The sequence below is a fragment of the Phoenix dactylifera genome, unplaced genomic scaffold (genome assembly GCF_009389715.1).
Source record: "Phoenix dactylifera cultivar Barhee BC4 unplaced genomic scaffold, palm_55x_up_171113_PBpolish2nd_filt_p 000092F, whole genome shotgun sequence".
Taxonomy (NCBI): Eukaryota; Viridiplantae; Streptophyta; class Magnoliopsida; order Arecales; family Arecaceae; genus Phoenix; species Phoenix dactylifera.
This window is the reverse complement of record NW_024067680.1, coordinates 261,581-279,398: the sequence shown is the minus strand read 5'-3', so window position 1 is coordinate 279,398 and position 17,818 is coordinate 261,581. Positions and strand designations below refer to the sequence as shown.

The 17,818-nt window shown below is 39.1% G+C and overlaps 1 protein-coding gene across 1 annotated transcript; it reads right to left on the bottom strand.

Annotated features, from left to right (window-relative positions):
• Positions 1 to 2,699: 2,699 nt before the first annotated feature.
• On the bottom strand, positions 2,700 to 5,273 carry LOC103721715 (transcription factor bHLH112-like). Its single transcript, XM_026810262.2, has 7 exons — positions 4,869 to 5,273; positions 4,210 to 4,759; positions 3,995 to 4,108; positions 3,824 to 3,889; positions 3,647 to 3,712; positions 3,491 to 3,541; positions 2,700 to 3,362 (listed from the first exon to the last, which is right to left on the bottom strand). The coding sequence occupies exons 1-7, from the start codon at positions 5,216 to 5,218 to the stop codon at positions 3,213 to 3,215; spliced, it is 1,347 nt and encodes a 448-aa protein (XP_026666063.1). The 5' UTR covers positions 5,219 to 5,273; the 3' UTR covers positions 2,700 to 3,212.
• Positions 5,274 to 17,818: the final 12,545 nt, after the last annotated feature.

Below are 17,818 nucleotides of genomic sequence, written 5' to 3'. Positions count from 1 at the left end.
TTCGTTAACATCCAGAGAACTCCATTAAGATGACCATTTATCTAGCTGTGATAATCAAGATCAATCTTGGCATGGAATAAATGGACAATTCTTGTGCAACATAGCAGCAAAATTTAGGGGATACAAAGTTGAATTTTGTGGGATGACCCCCATTCTCCCACTCATTTCTCAAAAAATGATATAACTTTGAATCTTGGATATTTTCACCATAAAAATACATGATCATTTCATTTATCTGGCTGGACTGTTGATTATAGAAAAATATTCAATACTTCAAGAAAGTTTTCTTGAATCAAATTTTAATTTTTGCTTAGTTCCTTGTGGTCCCAGCTTGCATTATATGTGCACCAAGCAAATGCTTTCCAAGCAAAAACAATGATAACCATTTTAATATGAAATTCAAATTATTGATCATGATGCATGATATCTAAATTTGTACAAAAATAAAAAGTGAACTGTTGTGGAGTTTTTTCAAGTGATCACAAATTGATAATAGTGATCACAAATTGAGTTCATAAACTATTGCAAGCTATATAATTTTAGAATGCAAAATGTTAATCTAGATCTACAAATCTTCAAGTACATGCAAACCAAAATCCAATTGATTTGGATGATTATAGACCATAAATCAATTAAAATATGTACAACATTTTTGTAGCTATCTACTTATCTAGGAAACCTCATAAACAATTGATATTTTACGTTTTAAAAACTCTAGATGTTGTAATTTAATTATGTTCAAAAGTGTAGAATTCCATCTTGAAATGGCCGTAACTGATTTTTCATGAAATATATTAGCATGGTGATGGAGGACCGTCCATTAATAAAGAATCTAGCATTAATGTTAGGCACAAATATAAAAATTAAAAAAAATTATTTTATTTTAAAATTAAAAAATTTTATTCTATTTGGATTCTAAAATTTTATTTGGATTCTAGAATTTTATTTTTATGCACTCATATTAAGGTTTTGGGTTGTCTATATAAACCCATTAATATATCAATTGAGAGCACAATTCAAATTATTAAGATTATAGGATATTGTGAATTCCTTCTTCCTCTCCCCCTTCATCTTCCTTTCTCCTCCTCTTCTTCTCCTTTCTCTCTCTCCTCCTTCTTCTATCCTGAATCACATGGTTTTTTTACGTATATGATGATGTGATGGTGGTGATGATGATTTTTCGAGAAAAATAAATAGCAAATTTAGAGCAGCCATTATTCTTGGAGGGCTTGGGCCATATTCAGAGTCTGCAAATCTCTATCCATACTTTATGAGGAGATGGCGTCGGGCAAGTGCTCCCCAAAGTTCACAAAGAAAATGCCCTCATTATCTTAAACAATTTGTCAAAATCTTATTGCAGGTTTGATGCATTGTTTAAGGATGAGGAACCTTGATTTTCTATGATCCTTTTCCTTTTCATTTCACAACTCACAAACACATTTTGCTTCCTAGTATAATTTTTTTTCGTATATGCAATGGAGAAACAATATTGTATGCTACTGAGAAAGGGCAAAAAGCTCTTTAATAATTAAAGAAAGCACATTAACAGATGCCATGGCGGAGTCCTTTAACAATTTTTCTTTACTTATCATATGATACTTTTTCTCTTATAATTTTGGAGAATAACTGTGTGACCAGGTTTTCTAAGAGATGTCTAAGGTTGTGGGCATTACTTGCTTCAAAAGATGGGGGAAAGGTTGCAGGCACTAAAATGTTTACACATGAAATTCCTAAGCTTCTTCTAAATTCATGGAAAAAAAGATTTTGTTGCACAAGCGAATGCTTAGGTTGCATTTTCTGAGAGGCCTACTTTTTCCCGTTTCTTGTGAAGTACTGATATTTAGGAATCATATGAAGGAAAAACAAATCCGAGGGGCGTTCCTCAAACCTACTTCCACTACTTCGTCCATTCCCTTTCCATCCATGTCTTCCTTCTTGACACTAGTTCCATTAGATGACCTCTAGACACCATCAGCATGGATGCTCCAAATTTTTCCCGCAACAGCACCATAGTAACACATTATCAGCTTTCAGATAAGGTATCAACCTAATAGATAGTAATTTACGCAAAAGAAAAGGGAAAGCACCTACTTGTTAGTGGTGCCAAGATAAAAGCTGAAGTATTTGGTATTTTCTTCTTCGAACCAAGTTAATAGATCTGTAAAGCCATTAAACCCTCCAACTGCATTACAACCCAAAAAACGAACATACTTCCAGACAAAAACTATAGCTTTACATTTTTTCATCTAAGCTTGAAGAAATTACTTTTTCTCTCATCTTGTGTACTTCACATTCTAACCCAACAACTACCCAATTAACATCTATTAGTTAGAGGACTATGTAAGTATACTTAGCTGGCTGCGGATGTCTATTCTTCTCTTCCTTTTCTTTCTTTCTATTATTTCTTTGATGCAGTACTGCAGATCTCATTTAACAAAGAAAACATAGATTAAGAGAAGTTTTGAGAGGGATAATCAATACTTGGGAATATTATCATGCAACAGAGATTGAAGCATTCCCCACCCTTCCATGCCTAAATATTCAAGAAGAGAGAGAGAGAGAGAGAGAGAGAGAGAGAGCTAATGGGCCTCCCTCTGACTTCCACTTACCATACCCACAACATTTAAATTAACTGAAAAAGTTATATCCCAGAACAAAAAGACCACAAACCTGTACGTCCTACTCTGGAACTCAAATGATTTCTTGTTAATGTTATTATTTTTATAAAAAAGAAAGGTGGTGGCAACCTTTAAAGTTTATACAATATACAAACACCATACTGGAACAAGACCCACTTCTCTGCCCCTTCTTCACCTGTGTCCACTCCCTGGTGCTAAACTCAGAAATTGACAACAATGTCCCCACACCCTAAACTAATCCCACATTCCCTGCCACATTTGGCACCTGTTCCCATTCCAATATCCCACCACTAAATATAATACAACACTGAATTATTCTCTTCCAGAGCTCTCAACTCTATGGCCAGCCTTACATCATTCCCCTTAGAGCTGTCCCAACATACCTTGTCTGTAATGGGCCATCTCCTTTTGCTTTCCTTCCTCTTTTCTCCCTCACCACTAAATGTCATATGGAGTTATGGGCTACATCCTTCTTCTCCTAATCTATCATTCCCTACATTCCTTTGTGTTAACAGCATGCTATTTATAGAAGAGAATACTCTGTTGTTCCTCCTCAACAGGCTAGCTTTTACCTTACCGATATGTTCCTCCAAAGGTTGGAGTCCAGAAATCAACTGGAGTCTCGCTTGCCACTGCAAACGTGCTGGATAACGGCACAAGGCAAAGCCCTCGGCTTTTGAGGTCGAGCTTTGATCCTTCTCCATCCCTTGTTTTATCCAAATTCTGCATATAAAACCCAATCCTAAACAGTTCATTGTGCAGCTTAAACTCAGGATATTGCATTCACTCCTTGAAAAGATAATAAAGCTAATTGGAAAAATATTTCTTCATTAAATGAACACTTAAATTACCTGCGAGTGTTGGATTTGATGGCCATTCTTCAAATATGGAGCACTGAGAACCTGCAATGATATAAAAGTATCAGTGAATAGAGTTTCTCTCTTGTACAAGAATAGAGCTAGTAAAGTCCTGCTGCTTGATAACAAGGTGTCCAAGGAGAGACTTACACCAACTTGTTCATGAAGAAACTTGATGTAATCAATGGCCTCGTGGAGAACGGATGCAGTATCGGTCTGGAAAAAAAATGGAATTCAGTTATAAAGGCGATAACAATGCTTATACAAAAACCTAACGAAAAACTTCGAGCTCTACTCATCGGGGGAAAGGGAAATCAAAGGCCTCACCTTTCCAAAAGGCGAAACCAGCTGCTGTAATGCAGTGACCCTGTCCCCTAGCTTCTCTTTCCTGACCTGGTGCAATAATAACTTAAAGCTCTTATCAAAGTTCACATAGTGAAGAAAAGAGAGTGCATCAGATCTCCATTGATTAAGATCTAAAATAGAATCCGATCGTACCTTAAAAGTTGGCAATGGAGATGGTGTCTCTATCCTTGGCTTCTTGAATGCTGGTTCATTGCCACTTTTCTTCATTGCGTTCGAGCTAGAATCCCCAACTCCCTCTGAATTAGACTACATATAATCAAGAAAACCCCATTCAGACCACAACAAGCCTAATTATCTGAACAAGAAATAAACATTTGCCCGTCCAAGGGTCTGATGGCAACACTAACCTTCACCAAAAGTTTACTGCAATTTGTTTTTCCCTTGAAGGCATGTGGGGCTATCTGAGTTGGTGTCGAAGAGTAAAGGTTAGAGGTTGTTTCAGTTGTGGCAGTAGCTGAGGGATTCCAGAAGGGAGTATTGTTGGCGAAATGGAGTTGCTGCTTCATTGGCAAGGCCATATTGAACTGTGGCAATTTAGCCACTTGAGATTGCAACGACTCGTTCAAGCCACCCTGATAACTCATCGGAGAATCCATCTGCTGATTGTTAAAAGGCTGCTGAGGTTTCATTCCGGGCCCCAAGAGACCTTGTAGCAGCGTTGGAGGTAATCCAAACGATGCCGGAAAGAGTGGGTAGCTATTAATGCTGGAGCTATAGTGATGTTTGTCTTGCATTAGCCCTTGATTCAAGTCCTTTAAAAGGTTGAATGAGGAACTTTCAACATTCATATGAGTTTGATTGGATTCGATCGCCGGTTCTTGTTGAAGATTGGGTCTTGAGTTCATGCCCTCTTGGAGCAAGGCATGTAAATTTGTCTCAGATCTTCCACTAGTTGTGCTACATCAATTTATCATAAGATACAGATTTAGACATCAAAAAAAGTCCACAGGCTGATATATAAAATGATAAATGATCCAAAGAATGAGAGAAATAAGGGAATACTTACAACAAAGGTTGATGCCAATTGATTGATGGGGAGGAGAGGCCAAAACCTGGTATTTGTAACGTGGAATCCATTATTGGGTCAGCGACCAATTGATCGGAGGCTTGGGGTTTGTGGGTGTCTTGGAAGGTTATAGAGCTGTTTGAGACTGATCCTGGTGACTCGTCGGAGGACCTCGACTTGACCTCCACCATGTCAGCAGGCACCGCCCAATTGACGCTCCCACCGATGCCGGTGAGCTCCGTCGAGCATGAGACTGATGTCGATAACATCGGGCCATCGAAGCTGCTGGTCCTTGCGGTGCTCCACCAGCTACTACTACTACAGATCCCTCTCTGGAATTCTTCTGCCATGGCTCTCTCTCTCTCTCTCTCTCTCTCTCTCGCGTTGGGAGGTCTTATTGGTTGTTAGCTGTGATGGAATGACTAGAATTTGCGTTGGTGGTGCTTAGCTTTATATAAACCGTGGGGAAATGTGGATAGCGTTGGAGGAACAGGTTCCGGTTTAAGATTTGCCATGTTAGAAAAGCAGACAGACGATTAGATCCATCTTATCATGGGAAAATATCATTTCTTCCACTTATCTCTAGGTTTTTCTTTTTCTTCTTTTTTTCTTTTTCCCTTCTTGTCCACCTTGCCCTAAAGTTCAAGCAATTTTACTGCCACTTCCATGCATGCGTCACAAGAAGTTGTACCGTCAGCTTTGCAATCGAGTAATTTAGTTGAAGGTTTCTAATATTGTAACAACCCTGGACCTCATCCAAAATGGTTAATCGAAAAGTATTATTTGGGTTCATTGATCCTATATAAGTACTCAAGATATACCCAGCGAATAACCGATGTGGGACTAAACACACGCCCGCACGGGTCCTCACATACTCCCTCCGTTCAAGCCCTGACGTCCTCGTCAGGCTAAGGATTCAAATCTATTCAAATCTAATCACAAATACCATGATTAGCCCATGGTCAGCCCCAATGGATCCGTGCTGTAGTGTCCCCTAATCCACATAGGTTATGGGCCGGGTCCGCTCTGATACCATTTGCAACAACCCAGGACCTCACCCAAAATGGCTAGCCGGAAGGTATTATTTGGGTTCCTTGATCCTGTATAAGTACTCAAGATCTACTCAGCGAATAATCGATGTGGGATTAAACACACGCCCGCACGGGTCCTCACATACTCCCTCCATTCAAGCCCTGACGTCCTCGTCAGGCTAAGGGTTTAAATCTATTCAAATCTAATCACAAACACCATGATTGGCCCATGGTCAGCCCCAATGGATTCGTGCTGCAGTTTCCCCTAGTTCACATAGGTTATGGGCCGGTCCGCTCTGATACCATTTGTAACAACCCAGGACCTCACCCAAAATAGCTAACCGGAAGGTATTATTTAGGTTCCTTGATCCTGTGTAAGTACTCAAGATCTATCCAGCGAATAACCAATGTGGGACTAAACATACGCCCGCACGGATCCTCACAAACATACCATCTTTTACTACTAGAATTCATATTTCTTAAGATTGTGCAAATTCTCTGGTTACTCCTTTACCACCTCTAGGACAATTCGTAACTTGCTTTTCTTTCATAAACTACTATTATTCTCTTCTAAGTACAGGTGGCCACTTTATACAAAATTTCAAGGATGGTTATCCTAGACTTGAATATATAGTTGTTTAAGGAGAAAGAAACCTAGTAAATTAATTATTTATGCCCTAGGACCGATGGTGCTAGGTAGCTTGTTGTTGAAGTATTTTCGTGGTTGTGTCAGCGGCTGATTGGGGTTTAGCAAGCATGCATTATGCAACTACAACAAAAAAAAAAAAAAAAAAAAAAAAAAAAAAAGGCAATGAAGCTTTGACATATATTTAACAGTAAAAATAGAAGAATATAAAAAAAAATTCTTTATGGGGCGTGAATGATAATGTTTTTTTTTTCTTTCATTTCCTTTTTTCCGTGGAGCCCAAAAAACTAAGCGCCAGCCAATTAAACAAAAACAAGGGGGCAACACATGGCTAATGAAATATTTGGTGCTTCCTTGCATTTTACTAAATCATAACTTCTTTTAGCAAATGACGACAACCTAATTCTTCTTTCGTATAAACACAAGGTTAGTAGAACTACAATCAATAAGGTGATGCTAGAAAAACCTAAAAAAAATATTTTAGGAATGAACCTAACCAACAAAAGAGCAGAAAATTTTTGAGATCAAGTGATCTAATATATATTGCATATGTGAGAGTGTCTTACTAAGTTAATATCTCATCATAGTTTATTCGGTTCATGCATTGGCTAATTCTCTATTTCCTTTCCTCTCAACGACTTTTCCGACCACTACAAGATAAAATCTATGTCACATTCTTTTCAAATGACCAAAATATCCTTCTTCATCTTGGGCCTTACCATTTCTTTCGATTACATCAATACATAGATTTAATCTTTTAATCATGCCCCTAATCTTCTAAGACCTTTGCTTATAAAGGATTATTGTTACCACACTTGAGTTTTACCATTTGTTTTGGTGCACATTGTATAACATTTTAGGCATGTCCCCATGAACAATGTTGTGCAAGAGGAGGTCATTTTTGTCTGCAACTTATTTCTTTTCTTCTTCTCAACAACTATGACTGGTGGATTTGACCATAAACATCCAAAGCTTGCGCACAAAACGTGATGCATGACACAAGCCAAGGTCGAAGGCAAAGCAATTCTCTTGTTTTTGCTTTTTTTTATGTGGTAAGAAAGATAAAGTAATATTCTTATGTTAATACTTAAAAGTTTATTCTCATAATTTTAAATTTCAATTCTAAATTATTCGACCGGCGACTCCCTCCACTACCAACCCCTTTTCTTTAATGTCCTTCCCCTTTAGCAGGCCAGCAGCCCACACTTCATTATTTCCTATGGAAATTAGCAAGCTGGAAAGAGGGAGCATGTATTAGAAATGGGCGTGCCTTTATCAAATACTTAGCAAGGGCGAGAACCGGCTGACGCCATGCTCGTGACCCGGGCAGCGTAGGTCAAACCTGGGACCCACGTGACTTGCACGCGTGCCGGGGCTCGGCCGCCCCACCGGAGTCAAATCCCGAGAGCGACTCCTTCTCAACCATGCGCTGGCGTAGCTCGCACGTACCGACAAAACTTTGACCAATTTCGTCTAATCCTCCAATTCTTTTCTCGTGTACCAAATTAGTCAAGATTGCCTTGCATGACACGTTTCACAACGAGCTTAACATTCTCTTGAGAAAATAAAAAGTTTAACATTAATTATATACTGAAAAAATCTTTAATACTTATAATATATATATATATATAATAGCTTTTTTTAATAAAATTTTGAGTCGTGTAAGTATTAAAGGATTTTTGGATTAATCACAAGCTAATTATAGTATCATCTATTGCGGTGTCTATTTTCCACCACTTATTTTTGTTTCTTATCCTATGAACTGTACTATTGGTTAGATTGCTACCTTTTGCATAACTAATAATAGCCTGTGATTCAACTCCCTATTTTTCATAAGAATGTAGTTCATCTAATTAGAGTAAGTAATTTAGGACTCATCCGTTCTGTGCATGTAAAAAATTCTGGCACCAGATGATTAGTATAACTAACAATATTAATATATAGGCCAAGCAACTTTAGGGCGCACAAAAAAGGCACCCCAAAGCCTTTCTATAGTGAAACTTAGAATTCCTAGTTGGTTAACCATGAGTGAATTGATGTAAATAGGTTGACAATATATGATAATAATATCCATTATGTAGTCCTTTTGATGAGGATTAATATCTCTAGTTATACCAGAGATCATGTCCTATATATATTTACAATCTTGCATGAATGTAGATTGAAGAAAATAAAGTGGTGTGTAAAATTATTGCTCGGTTGGCAAGAGGTAGCATGATGGTGCTCCTAGACTTTTTGGTGGAGAATTACGGTGGGATCACAACTTAGCATGACTTTAAGGAGGGAGCCCAACCTAACATGATGCTTTTACTTAGTTGACTTCACTGCTAACAATTTACAAAGAACAGGTTCCATTTCACACGTGCTAGGCTCACTCCTCAGGGTCAATTATTTTGCCAGAAATGCCGAGCCAGGCAAAAGAGAAGCTTTATTAGACAAGGGCACAAAAGAATCCCTTTCAATCATGCCTAAAGTTGGTCGATCGATTTCTTCTTCTTTATTTTTTATTTTTGCTAATGTATATATGGTGGGAAGATCCTGATGTTACTAGGAGCTCACATTACGAGCCCATTAATAAAAGTTTTGACCTTTGGTGCAACCTGGTCGCATCTGGTCTTCCAAAAGATGAAGGGGTCGTACCCTACCACCCAATCGCCTTTTTGCTTACGCCTTCGTATGCTCTCTCTCTCTCTCTCCAAATATTCTGGTTCTTTAAATATTAGAAAAATTGAATTATGAAATGAGATGTTAGTGATCATGTGTCATTGTGCACCAAAAATGACTGAAAGATGAGTTCTAAAGGATGTTAAAAACAATGCACAGGCGTCCTATTTTCAGAAGATAATGATGCTGCTGGTGTTAGTGGTTGGCGCCAATTGGCGGGATATATCATAGAGTTTAAGAAATTAACCATGTGTCATGTTTTTGTGTTTTTACGTGGAGTAAATAACTGTGGTTATAATTTTTTTTTCAACAAAAATGATCATAAATATTTTATTTCTCAAAAAAATCAGGAAAAACATGTCAACTAGTTTTAAAGGAAAAAAAAAAAAAGGCACAGAAAGCAATAGAGTTAAAGCTCTCATTTCCATACAAACAAAGTGAGAGATGTTTAAGAACTATGAGTTAAATGACTTTCAAACTACATTTTGATGACATATAAATGGATTGGGATGAATATATTATTCTTGCTACAGCTTGTTATTCAAGATTGTTTTGGCAAGTTGTAGCTTTTGGCACCTTCAAATTGGACATTCTCATAAAACTAAATTAATAGTGACTTTCTAGGATGCTACATAAATTTATTTCAAATAAAGTTCGATTAATTTGATTGGAAAATGGTCGACAATTAATCATAATGTCCTATCCCTTTCTCTCTCAGATGGCCTGAATTATACACGTTGTAGATGGTCATCAAGAAAGAGCTTTTGTTTGGACCTCAAAAACTTAAGCTAATAGGAAAGGCCAACAAAATGTATAAGGTATAACTGAGTTAAGAAAAACCAAAATCAAGATAATAAATAACCAGGAATAATTAAAAAGGTCCAATGATGTATATCAGGCTTAAAAAAGTTTTTCAAGAAGTTATGGTGACTAAAACAATGAATAAAGATGGTAGAAAGAAGGGACAAACATCAAAACTCGGTAGTCCCAACAGATGTTGCCTCATATTAGTAGTGGACTAAATATTCTTCGTTTTTTTTTTTTGGGTAAAAATGGGTACTCATGTCATATAAATCTCACGTGAGTACAATCTGCTAAATCACGAAAAAGGATATTCTTCATGTTTAGAAAGACTGTATTTCTTTAAATCTTCTTTTTTTGAGAAAACTTTTAAATCACATACTTTTATGATTAGTTTATTTAATTAACTTATTGTTTAGTTTACCACTAAGAACTAGGAATTAATCCTCTTCTCTAAGGTATTGAAGCATATTATTTAGGACAACCTTTGCCTGCAAGGTCAGCTAGGTACTTTCATTACCATCGCCCCTATCATCTACATGGCATATACTTGAGAAGGATATATTAATACTAAGCTACTAAAAATCTTTTGCCATTCTCAATCAGACCATAATCACATAGTCAAGTTGATGCCCAAACCTAAATATAATGGAATGCTTGCATGGAACTACGTAACAATGATGTCAGGCTGAGGTGAGAAGATGAGAAAGTGAACAGCTAGCGGCAGAAGATAGGAAGAAGACGCGGTGCTGGAAATAATACAGAGCAGGCCGTGAAGAACAGGGTAAGGTGGTCCTCAGTTCCAGCGAACCACAGGCGCGGTGCAGAGAGAGGCGTTCGGCCCCACTCATGTGAGTAGAATCCCGTGTGGGGAAAAGAGGAGGAAAAATAATAGAAAAAGGGGTTGACAAATCCCATTTGGACAGAATGAATCAATCGATCAATGACTTTCCCCAAGTCAAAACGCGGTTTTGGAAATTGTGCACCATCCACTCTGTTTGCATGCTTCAAGCAGCTGTCCCGTAGATCAGTTTGGCATTCTAGATTTCTAGGTGGGTCCTCGAGCCATTTCAAACAAGAAAAATCTGAATACGTTTTCCGATAGTTTTATCTGTCTGCCATATTCTATTTTCTTTCTGAAATATAAGTCTAACTGAGATGAATAGTTGTGAATATCATTTGGTTAGATAGGCAAGAACAAATGGATGAAAGATAAATTTTTCAAAAATCAAAATGAGTGAAATCACCCAAATAACTTGAATTATAAAGTTATCCAACCTTCTCCAGCTGATTATTTAAATTCTGGTACTGAAACAAAGACTACGTACGTGGGTTGCATTAAAAGGAAGAAAACTATGATATTTGACTGAATAAATTTGTGATTCATGATTTATATTTCTGTTAGTACTATAAGACGAGGTGGTCTAGGAAGGCATGGGGGAGCAAATATATGCCATTGTAGGATAACCATATTGGAGGTACCTTCACCGAAAGCCATTCGTTCATGGCCATATCTTTTCTGCATTTTTTACTGTTTAGTGGATATCTGGTTGCATTTGGATTGGACCGTCGTTTAGTCCTGCACTCCTTATAAGTTTAATCCAATCTAATTCATATTCAAAAAATATCAAGCAAAGATGGACATCCACTTCGGCTCCTCAGATTAATGCTCGTTTAATCAGCACTGTCGTCACTAGTGTATGCTCAAACATTATACATCTGTTTAAATGTATATACATGCACACGAGGAGAGAGAGAGAGAGAGAGAGAGAGAGAGAGAGAGAGAGAGAGAGAGAGAGAGAGGAATAAACATTATTGAGTTGTCAAAATACTGTCTAAGCTATAATATTTATGGGATTGAGGTTCCATGTAGGATGTATTCAACTAAACGAAGACTTCCACATAGTTTGATTATAGTGGGTGGGTAAAGTCATTCAATTAGTCTGGCAGATGGGAAAGTTGGGCAAATTGAATGATGACAACAAAACTACATGCTTAGAAAGTTCGGATCGGATATACCAAGACTAAAGTAAGAGAAGAGAAGTCTAAAGCATGCTTCTCACTTCACCAACTTTATATTAAATTCTTACATTGGTGGCTGAGTAGCTTGGTACATGCAGGCTCTCTAACAACGCCCACTTCTCTTTCACAACCTTTGACAATCCCTAGAATTAGTTGTTCCAGATGCATCCTCTAGACTACAATCTACTTTTTCTTTAGATTGACTTTTCTTCCCTTTGGAGTTGAAACTTTGTGCTAAGTTTCAAACCTAAAGAATTCATTATCCATTGACCTTAACAACATGAAATTCCACAATCATTAGTAGTATATTTGTGCTACACATGCAACCTAGGGCTGGGTACTGCTCCAACAACAACAACAACAACATAAAAATAACACAAAAATGAAACAAATTCCTATTACTTGAAAACTTGCCTTATTTTGATGGGCCAAAAATTTATGACAAAATTCATTTCCCTTATAAAAAAATTAATCACTCTAATGAATTATTATTGGATGAGACCCAGTGTTTTGTAGGCAATAAAAATCTGCCATATATATGTCTATAGGACTTTTCTTCTGAGCTGTGGTTTTAGTGGATTCGTAGACTTTAAAAAAGACATCAGCCCATTGTTGGTGCATCTATGTGCCCTCATGCAACCTCTAGGAACATGAAAACGTTTCATTCTTTATCTCCTCATTTTTACTTCAATTGTCACAAGTGTTCTATCATATTGAGAATTTTAATACTAATCAATCTTTTTTTTTTTTTTTTTAATTGGTTATCCTACATGCACGAAGGTATGCAGAAGGTGGTGCTAAATGTGTGGCTGTCCTATTAATCCAGACATAAATATATGAATTAGGAAGAGCTCCAATTCTAAATCTAAGAACATGATTTCCATGAAGTGTCTAATTTATCATTTCTGGTCATCCAAACCACATCTCTATCCACCAACAATAGCATCCCAGCGGTGCATTGCTTTCCTTATTAAGTGATGATTTATACAAGCGGAGAGGACTATTCCACAATGTAATAGATTGAGTGCTTGTAAAAATTAAAAAAAAGAAATCCACATCTTGTCTACGTAACAATTATAACTTTTTTTAACTTATCAACAAGATAGATTATACATGACACCAAGTGCCCCATAGGAACAGTCCGAGATGAGATAAGGGGACGACAATCCAAGACGAGCCACATGATGAATGAGGCTTGTAGGAAGGTGAAATCTGATTGGCATGGTGCACTGTTGATATGGTACACTTAGTGTAGGGTATAATTTTCCTATGAAGAGGGGGATAGCACAAAAATACAGAATTCCAAAATTTAAGTTATGTGGAAAAAAATGGCTCTGAATTTGTAAAAGGATTCTTGCTAGAAAAGGTTCACTTTATTTTCATTGTTGGAGTTATAAGTGTGAGGACCCGTGCAGGCATTTGTTTAGTCTTACATCGGTTATTTGCTGGGTAGATCTTGGGTACTTATACAGAATCAAGGAACCCAAATAATACCTTCCGGCTAGCCATTTGGGTGAGGTCCTGGGTTGTTACAAATGGTATCAGAGCGGACCCGGCCCAAAACCTATGTGGACTAGGGAATACTGCAGCACGGATCCATTGGGGCTGACTACGAACTAATCGTGGTGTTTGTGATTAGATTTGAATGGATTTGAACCCTTAGCCTTACGAGGACGTCAGGGCTTGAACGGGGGAGTATGTGAGGACCCGTGCAGACGTGTGTTTAGTCTTACATCGGTTATTCGCTGGGTAGATCTTGGGTACTTATACTGAATCAAAGAACCCAAATAATACCTTCCGGCTAGCCATTTTGGGTGAGATCCTGGGTTGTTACATAAGACACATTCATTAGTTACTTGTTCATTTAATTCCAAGAGACAGTCTATTTTGGATTTTGTTGTATCATACTCATTCCTTCATGAATACTATAAGAAGAAAATTTAGTCGTGTACTATATACGTACCCTTTCCATCACATCAATCATATTGTGTGTATATCTGTTAGCCATATGTATGCAGCTATGAGCTAAATATGTCCATTTATTTTAGACATGGGGTATAATGGTTTAGCAAAGTCCAATAAAAAATATCCTTTATGGAATCAATAGCAATCTTTTCTAGCCAAAGCAAATTTTTTTTTTTAGCAAAATCCATATATTAAGATCTAATCAACTTTCTTAGAATTTTTGAAATTTTATCATCTCACCAAAAATGTCATCAAAATTTTTTCTTAAGAAAAGAGTTAAGGCGTCCTAACCTCAAAATATTGTTAGTAAGTAAAAAGAGAAAGAGGTTACATGGCAGGGAAGATTGTGATTATATGAAGGAGATAGATAGATAGATAGATAGATAGATAGAGATAGAGAGAGAGATAGATAGAGAGAGAGAGAGAGGTAGGTGGTAATGAGGTGTAATTTAGAAAGATGGGCAAGAATTAAGGACAAGAGGCAAGAGGGAGATTTCAAAAGGGTGTTAGAGCCAACAGAGGTCCAATCTTTGTGAAGGAAGAAGATTTGCCGATGACTGCCTGTTGCTTGCCAGGACGAGGGCAAGGGATGCACGGGCCTTCCAGAGGGTGTGACTGAGTATTGTGCAGCGTCCGGGCAGAGAATCAATCCCAGAAGTTATCTATACATTTCAGTCCGAGCACGGAGCGGAGGGTGGGACAGGAGATTAGGGCTATATTGGGGATGCAGGAGCAAGAGGGGGCACTAGACTACGTTGGAGTCCTCATCATAGGGAGAAGGTTGCAGATGGCGGAGTGCTCCACTTTGGTGCAAAGCAGGCTTGAGGGTTGGAGGGCCTCATAACTCTCTATGATGGGCAAGTTGACGCTGGTCAAGTCAGTTCTTTGTTCCATGCCTGTTTACCTTATGGCCCATACTGTTGTGTCGAAGACGGTGCTGGTGGGGATAGAGCGGCTCATGCGCAGCTTTCTGTGGGGCTTCTTTGGGAGAGGCCACGTGATACATCTAGTAGCCTGGAAGAGAGTTTGACTGTCACTAAGCGAGGGTAGTTTGGGGGTGCAGTCACTTCTGGCGAGACGAGAGGCACTTCTGGCGCGGCGGGCAGTGCAGATCATTCTGGAGCCATATGGACTCTGGAGTCTGGTCATGATAACGAGATATGGTTGGGTAGGCTCAGCTGACCAAGTGGTGGGCAGCCGGAGGAGCTCCTTTATGTGGCGGGAGGTTGGGAGGTATTTGCCTATGGCCCTGGCACATTCCATATGGTTGATTAGTGACAGACGGAGCATTGATGTGATGGAGGACCCATGGATAGATGCACTTCCGTTGAGTTTGTGGCCGACGATGATCAGTGGTGAGAGGGTTGCGGGGCTCCGGGTGTGCGACCTCCTCAGGCCGGGGGAGGCAGAGTGGAACGACGACGGACTGGGTTAGTTATTCGGGGAGCACTTAGCAAAACAGATATGGGCTCTCCCCATCCCGAGATCAATAGGTCCAGATTTAGGGTATGGAGCACCACCTGCAAGGCTAGAGTTAGGGTTGGTGATATTTCTCGGGTTCTCCAGCAGGAGTCAGAACTGGGTAAGGATTGTGGCTGGGTATGGAGATTTGGGCTACATCAGAGGGTTGCACTATTCCTCTAGAAGGTGGTCTGGGACCGCCTGCTGACAAGTTCGGTGCTGAGCCGACGTGGTGTTAGCATCCCTCTCTTGTGCCTGTACTGTGAGGTGGACAAGTCAGTGGATCATGCACTATTCCAGTGTGTTTGGGCGAGGTGGACATGGAGGCTGTCCGGAATCCCGGAGGGTGCTTGGAGCCGGAGGGATTGCTTTCTGGAGGAGGTTCGGTGTTGGTCTAGCTCCCCTCAGATGCGCTTTGTGGCTATTAGGGCGTCCTGCATAGCTTATCAGATATGGATGGCCAGGAACGTCCGAGTTTTTGGCGAGCTTAGTCCGTCCCCATGGTTCGTGATGGAGCGAGCTCGGGCACAGGTAGCAGAGTTTCTTCATACAGGTTCAGATCATAGACCTCTGATAGCTCGGGACACCTGAGGTCCCCATACTGCTTCGGCAGCTTCTCACACGGTGTTTTTCACCTGGGAGCCCCCAACCCCAAGTTTCCTCAAGGTCAATTTTGATGGTTCAGTCCTGGATAGAGGCAGGAGGGGAGGGGCCGGAGTTGTTATTAGGGGTCCGAGCTTTAGCACGGTGGCAGCAGCAGGTTATCAGATCTTCGACACCTCGGTCACAGAGGTAGAGCTACGAGCGGCTTGAATGAGACTGTGGTATGTGCAACGTATACTTCAAGCGAGCTCCATCCTCTTGGAGGGCGATTCGGCTACGATGGTCAGCTGGATCCGGAAGGGCCCTTACAGCGACGAAGGAGTTTATCGTTTGCTCCGTGATATATGGTTGATGGTGAGGGAGGTGATTACTTTTCAGGCTATGCACGTATATCGTAAGGCTAATAGGGCAGCGGATTGAGTAGCGGCGTATATCGCGAGCCACTCAGGAGGCACCCTATGAGTTAGAGAGAATGACTTGCCTGGTGCATTCCAGAACCTTTTGTTTGCAGATTCTATTGGGTGTATTTGTACCCATGTTATATGAAATGCCCGTTTTAGCGTAAGAAGAAGAAGAAGAAGAAGAAGAAGAAGAAGAAGAAGAGGAGGAAGATTTGCCGATACCACTTCAAATTGAAGTATCCTCTTGTTGCTTTCTTTCCAAAGACACCAACAAATAAATAAAATTAAACTGTTCCAAGCTGGAGGAGGTCATCGTTTTTTTTTTTACATCAAATTGTTCGTGTAATTTTTCTCAAGTTCCACAGGATATTAACTGACATGATGTTTGGTCCTTCATTGAGTCAGCTCTGAATCATCCTATGGAATTTCTGAGATAGGGGTTGTACAGTAAGGAATTTCTGGAGCAGGTAGCCCATGGTGATTGAGAGGATTTTAATAAAACAATGTTAGCATGAAATTTATGTGCTCATCTTTTCTGAATATCAATGATAGTTCTGTTCTCAAAAGAGAGGTGATAGTACATCATTTACATTTGAAGATATGTGGTAAAAAGGATAGATTAATATATAAATTGTGCTTGTTTCTTTGGAAACATCAGGCTTAACTTAACTTTCTCTAAACTAGATATGATTTTGTCCTTCATTGGGTCAGCTCTAGGTCCCCTGAAGGACCCTTTAATTTAGGAGCCACATCATAAAGTAAGGCATTTTGGGTGTAGGGATTCAAGTTCTTTTAAGCAACAAGGTCTTGAAAAATCCATTGACCCATGAAATTATTTGAGGGGCCCATGAGTATGCCTCATGATGGTAAGAAGGAGACTGAGGAATGAGTTGGACCTACTCCTCGCATTTGCTTTCTTCATTACCATCATTACTATGGAAAGAAGATACCTTGTTCATACCTATTTGTCCCGATACATCTCTATCTCTTTTAGTACTCAAAAGCAAGCAACAACAGGATTTCTTTGCCCACAAGAATGCAATAATAATATATACGATGAGGTCTTCTTCAAGATGCAAATTTCAATGCTATGCTATATCCCTAGCTCCCTTGATAAGGATAAGGTGGAACTAAACCCGATGCCTTCTTGTTTAAAAACCTTGAGTTTGTTTCAGGTATTCGAGAATCAAAGGAGAGTAATAATTGTTAAAATAGTTTAATCTGGGCAGTAGCATTATTGAAACCATTATAAACTACTATCCACTGTCTTTAAAAAAGAAAAGAGAGGAAGTCTAATTACCCCTTGTAGGACACCTCATGGTAGAATGTTTTGTCATAGTTTATAATTCTTTATTG